This window comes from Paroedura picta, chromosome 6 (genome assembly GCF_049243985.1).
Source record: "Paroedura picta isolate Pp20150507F chromosome 6, Ppicta_v3.0, whole genome shotgun sequence".
In the NCBI taxonomy this organism is placed as follows: domain Eukaryota; kingdom Metazoa; phylum Chordata; class Lepidosauria; order Squamata; family Gekkonidae; genus Paroedura; species Paroedura picta.
In genome coordinates, this window is record NC_135374.1 from 125526437 (window position 1) to 125532744 (window position 6308).

The 6308-nt window shown below is 49.1% G+C and overlaps 1 protein-coding gene across 1 annotated transcript; it reads left to right on the forward strand.

Moving 5' to 3' along the window:
- The first annotated feature begins 4183 nt into the window (after positions 1-4183).
- LOC143840812 (uncharacterized) lies at positions 4184-5823 on the forward strand. Its single transcript, XM_077344289.1, has 4 exons — positions 4184-4987; positions 5236-5322; positions 5442-5561; positions 5695-5823. The coding sequence occupies exons 1-4, from the start codon at positions 4645-4647 to the stop codon at positions 5808-5810; spliced, it is 666 nt and encodes a 221-aa protein (XP_077200404.1). The 5' UTR covers positions 4184-4644; the 3' UTR covers positions 5811-5823.
- Positions 5824-6308: the final 485 nt, after the last annotated feature.

A 6308-nucleotide genomic window follows, 5' to 3' on the forward strand; every position in this document is an offset into this window, starting at 1 on the left:
GGTATTGGGTATTAGGCATATCATTTGTGTGCTGATGGACAAATTGACATGCTGTGACATGTCTGGGCAGTCACCTGTATGTAATGGCACAGCATCAACAGCTCTCTAGGGTAAGGTTCTCCCAGAATTACAAGTGATCTCCAGACTACAGAGACTGGAACCCCCGGAGAAAATGGAAGCTTTGGAAGGAAGGGGGGATGGTGTGATGCTGCAATTCTGCTGAGTACCTGCCCCCAAACTCCATTAATTTCTGAGCCTAGAGTTGTCAGTGCTATTCTTGCAGCTTCCCATAATCCCTATGGTTTTTAACACAAAATGTAGGGTATTTCTTGAGCAGGACCAAGGCTGTGATGTCACTTCCAGGTGATGGCCCAAACGTGGTGTCACAATATGCCCCCCCCCCCCCCAATTCAGGCTTCACCAATGAAAGTTCCCTAAATTTTTCGGTGTCAGGCTATATTGGATAGACCAAATATTATATTGCATTGCATCTTTTTTCTTCTCATCTTTTTTCAATGATATAAATTAATCTCCATTCTATTCAGCAGTTGAGTAGTCTGTTGGTTGATAACTGGTATTTTCCTTGATATAATGTTTTATTGATATGATTTGTTTTTATGTGTTTCACTCACTGTCTATTAGCTGGCTTGGGAAACTCCTGGCTGAGAGGTGGATAGAAAACTGTAAATAAAGAACTTGGGCTGTAAGATCCACCCAGGCCGACTGATCCCCGTTAAGACCTGGACTCCACATTCCATAGCAGCTGAAATTTCTTTTCATTCTTCAAAGGGATCCTTAAGGTCTAAAAAATTCTCCCCTGGATATTTAAATTTCCAATTCTACAAGCAAAAGACACCTTGGCAAATCAAGTCGTCATTTGTTGCAACCAAAACTTGAGCAATAGCAGAAAGCAAAGCAGTCGGAAGCTCAAACGCCAGGCACCAAGCCTCAAATTACTTTATGAGGAAATTACAGTCATTGGCATTCTCACCGAGCTGTGCTGTTAATTGAAATGAATTAGCAGGAAATTAAAGCAGGTTCCATGGAGATTTTTTCCGTGCTGCATCCCTCTGCCTCTGCCTTTCAGTGTGCAAAAGTTTTAGCATTCTATTATCGAACTAGAGGTTATCCCCCCCCCCAAAAAAAATCCACAGAACCCCCCCTCCCAAATTGGGGACTCTTCATAAAGTCAACAAATTGGCGAGATTTATTTTTGAGTTAGGCTTGCAAGGAAATGCAACATTTCCTGAACACATTTTTTGGGGGTATAATATGCAAATCGGATAGCTCAACTTTTTAATGCTAGAATGTCTAGCTTTATATCCAGAGATGATACGGTATGAAAATATTTGTATGATAATATTTGTAAAACATGAGAACATATAACACATTCTATAACATTATACAGCAATATATGTTATCTTTAACCAAGATAAAATGCAAAAGGCATCAGAGACAGCTCATGCACCAAGGAGCCTAGCACGGCCTCTTTGGGTACCTGCTCAAGATCCTGGGAGTGGAGGCAGGAGGCCCAGGTAAGGCAGTGGCAGGAGGCCCAGGTAAGTCAGCCACATGGGGTGGCCTTTTAGAAGCCTCTCTGTAGCCTTCCTAAATTCCAAAGAGCTTTGGAAGGCCCAGTAAAAGTGGCCTGCAATTCCTATGGACCCCAAGGCAGCCTTTAGAAGCCTCTCTGTAGCCTTCCGAATTTCAGAGGCACTGTAGAAGGCCTGGGAAAGGCTGCCCAACTTCCCTATGGGGCCTAGGCTGGCCTTTAGGAGACTACTCGCAGACCTCCCAAGTTCGGGGGGCTGTAGAAGGCCTGTGAAAGTTCATGCACCAGCCCCCTGGGGCTCATGGGCAGCCTTTACTGTGCCATCCTCCTGAGTTCAGAGGCACCATGAAGGCCCTGTAAAGGCTGCCTGCTGGCCCTATGGGACCTTCAGGAGCCTTTCTGTGGCCTTCATAAGTTTGGAGGGGCCACAGAAGTCCCAGGAAAGGCTGCATGCCAGCCCTATGGACCCTGGAGTAGCTTTTAGAAGCCCCTCTACAGCCTTCCCAAGTTTGGAGGGGCCACAGAGAACCAAGGAAAGGTTGCCCACTGACCCTATGGGGCCCCAGATGGCTCTACTAAGTTCGAACGGCATGGCAGGCCCATGAAATGCCACTCCCTGGCCCTGTGATGCCTGGGGTGGCCTTGGGCGCTCCTCTTTGGTTGGGGAAATTTGGTTGATGTCATTTACTTGGATTTTAGTAAAGCTTTTGACAAGGTTCCCCATGATGTTCTGATGGATAAGTTGAAGGACTGCAATCTGGATTTTCAGATCGTTAGGTGGATAGGGAATTGGTTAGAGAACCGCACTCAAAGGGCCATTTCGCACAGAGCTCAAAGTTGCTATTTGGTTGCCGTTTGTGAAAGCGCTACTTCAAGTAGCGAAATGTAACTAGCCGTGCCCGTAACGCACAGCTGCGGTTTTTGCGGAATTTGGCACTTTCACTTCTCGCCACTTTCGTAACCCACAGGCTTCCGGTTCTCCGTCTTATCGCTACAAAGGAGGTCCCTTTTTAGCGCTTCTGGCCTCCCGTGCCCGTCAATCAAACTGCAGGCACACCTTTGACCTCGACCCTAAAGCCGAACTTGTCGGGGTTCCCGTTTTTTTTAAAAAACCCAGGAAACCCCGTAGCAACGCGTTATCGTCCAATCATTGGCGCCCTTGGAACGTGTTTTCTATTGTTTTCTAGGAACCAGATGCATTGACATGTTTGATTGGTTAATCCCCGCCCACAGTACACGCCCACAGGTTACCTGCTTATATGCACCTGGGCAGACACGCGGTAGGCCTCACTCTTTTGTTTGCGTAGCCTACTGCCCGCAGCACAGGTCAACGTTGCAATGGAGAGGCTTATTTTTCAATTGCTGGCTCACATGCTCGCGGTGGTCCAGCGCATGAATACCGCCTTGTCGCGTCGGACGTCTGCTATCGCGGAGTACCGAGAACGGGTGCCCGGAACGCTGACCAGCAGCAGAAGACGTTCTGTAAGGGTAACCATGGCAGCCAAGAAACGCTGGCAAGCTCTGGCAGAGGTCCGGTTCCCCAGACAGTTCTGGGTGGACGAACGATCCTCTGACTGGTGGGAGAATTTTGTGTGGACTCGCTGGGATGATGACCACTGGATTGCCAACTTCAGGATGTCGAGGGGGACATTTTTTGAACTCGTGGAGGCTCTACGTGGCCGCATGGAGAGGCAAGTCACTGGCATGCGGCGCCCCGTTCCAGTTGAAAAAAGGGTGGCTGCCGCATTGTGGTACTTGGCCACCCCTCAGTACTTCCGGACAGTAGCCCAGCAATTCGGACTCGGAGTCACTACGGTTGGCGATATCCTTAAGGAGTTCTGCCTCGCCATGGAGGCGGAATTGTTCAGCAAAGTCGTGTGCCTCGGAGACCGGCTGGGAGCGGTGAGTGTCATTCTATCCCCTTTGCCCTTTAAATTTTTTTTCTTGTTTGACAGGTCAGCAACGAAGACGCGATACACCCCACGCTGACATGCAATGGCTTATATTCTTTTCTTTCCCTTATTCCAGAGTATGGACGGGTTTGCCAGGCTTGGATTCCCGCATTGTTTTGCGGCCGTCGATGGAAGCCACATCCCTATCCGTGCCCCCGGGGGAAGCATAAAAGAGTACGGGAACAGGAAGGACTTTTGCTCTGTTCTCCTGCAAGGAACAGTGGACTTCTCCGGCCGGTTTATCGATGCCGAGGTGGGGTGGAGTGGCAGGAGGCATGATGCCCTTGTTTTCAGGGAATCCAACCTCAGGAAAGCCATGGACGAAGGGGTCTTTGTTCCAGGAAACCCCACCGCCACCATTGAGGGCGTGCGTGTGCCGGCGTTGGTCCTCGGGGACGGAGCCTACCCATTACGACGCTGGCTCATGACTCCCTACAAGCGGCCAAGGACGGACGTGCAGAGCCACTACAACCTCAGTCACTCCCGGGCAAGGAATGTAGTGGAGCGTGCCTTTGGACGTTTGAAGTCACGGTTCCGTTGTTTAATGTCATGACTCCATGTACATATTGACAATGTGACTCCGCTGATAATCGCATGTGTGATTTTGCACAACATATGCGAGGACAAGGGACATAACATCCCCTTCCCTGAGGACGAACCTGAACCTGTAGTCCTTCAGGATACACAGGACATCCCTGAAGCAAGGAGAAAAAGGATATATGCTGAGGGGTGCAAGGTTCGGGACGCCATAGCCACCCACATCTACAGAAACAGGAGGCGTGTTTAATTGTTTTTCCTACTCTGTTGTTGAATAAAGTTTTGTGTTCTTTGTTTAACCTTGTCTTGTGCGGTTTGTGTACTTTGCCAGCAAAAAAACGGGGATTCTCTGGTCCAAAAGCACTGTGACAGCCCTAAATGCTAACTCCCCACTGAAATTGACAAACACAATACGGAAGCGCTGAATGGGGAAAGTTCGGGGAGGCGGGTAGCCAGGAAGTATTGGCGACCCCTGTCAAACCGGAGGATCAATCCACTTATGTTCCAATGAATAATTTTATTGGTGGGCAGCTTTGATACATTTAAAAAACGGGGTGGTCGATCGGAGCAACGTACGTTCGTTCCCTAACCGTCATTCCGAAGATGCCGAAGCCACGGAAGGGCTCCTTCTGGCAGCGCGCCGAGGCTGAGGCACTTCTGGAGCTTGTGCTCCAATCGAAGAGTGTTGGCCGCCTTATGGCCAGCACCCACTGCCACACCAAGGGTGCTTACCTGGTGTTGGCTTCAAAGCTGAGGGAGAGGGGCTACGTCCGGACCTGGGAGCAGGTCCGGACAAAATTCAAGCGACTTAAGCTGGACTTCCTAAACAGTCTGGAACAGTGGGGGGGGATCCCGCAGCCAAGTGGGAGAACGGTCTTCCACGACCAGATGGTTAAAATATGGGAGAAGGCTGGGAAGCCCCCCCTGGACATGAGGAGGCATATGGGTGAGTGCTGCCCTCGTTGTGTTTTGCCCTTAAACATGCATGGAATGACTAGCTGCCTCTTTCCCCTACTGTCCCCAATGAAATTCGAGAAAGTATTTAGATGCTGTCAACCCCCTCTGACTTAGCCAGCCAGTACTGTAGAACCACTTTGGTTATGCGCTTAGACTCTAACTGTGGTGTGTCCACCAGCTGTGTTTCATCTCTGTTTTGTGTGCTTTTACTTATGATTTGTCTTTTTCTTTGCCCAGCCACACAATCACCATCCAAGCTGGCAACAGCACCTGAGCGTGAGGAGGGGGAGGAAGAGGGACCTTCCACCTCGGGACAGGCTGCAGGTGAGAGTTTTATGTCTGTGAGGGAGACCCATGTGTGTGTACCCCCATGGAGCCATATGGGAGCCTGATGTGATGCTTCCTTTTGGAGTGTGATCAAATTCTTTGTTTGATTTCTATAGCTGAAACTGTGGAGGCAAGGCTGCGTGCCATGGAGGCCAGAGTTACTTCCCTGGAGGCTCAAGTGGCAGAGCTGAAAGGGGAGATTGAGCAGCAAAGGCAACAGAGGGAGGCGGAAGAACGTAGGTTATGTTCCCCACTGCCCAACTCTTCTCACACTGTGGCTAAGGCCACTTAAAAGTGTATGCATGTAAACTAAAGAAATTTGAAAATATGTGTGGCACTAATGTGTACTTTTTCTCCCTCCCCACACAGTTAAGAAGAAGGAGGATGAGGACCTCTTCCGCCGCAAAGTCCGGGGGTCCGTGGGAAGGTTGAGCAGGAGAGTGAGGGAGATGGAAGGGGCTGGGCAGGGGAGCAGTGGGACCTGAGTTTTGTTTCCTGTTTGTGTTTTGGGGTAGGGGTTGGGGGGGGGGCTCCAAGTTTCATTCCCTAATGTTTTTCCACTGTTAAATGTATACTTTTGTTAAAAAAAATAGGTTTTCCAGGGGGGTGGGGGGTGGTGGTGCTGGTGGGGCTCCAAGTTTCATTCCCTTATGTTTTTCCCCTGTTAAAATGTTTGTTAAAATAAATTGTTATTGCAAATTTTATAACAAGACTCCAGTGTGACTTCTTAAACTCGCACATATTTAACCCCACACCACACTCCTAAAACTCCTTGAACTAACACCCCTCCAACCTCCAACCCACACAGCAGTACCACAATATACACAATCACTAGAGAGGACGCTTTCGGCCTTGCAGATTCTACAGTAGGGTGCACAGAGACATGGTCAAAAATATAAACTTTATTCAACAAACAACAAAACACAGATAACATGAAATAGAAAAAGTGGGCCAAACTAGGAGGGGGAGTACTTGTCTGCTGG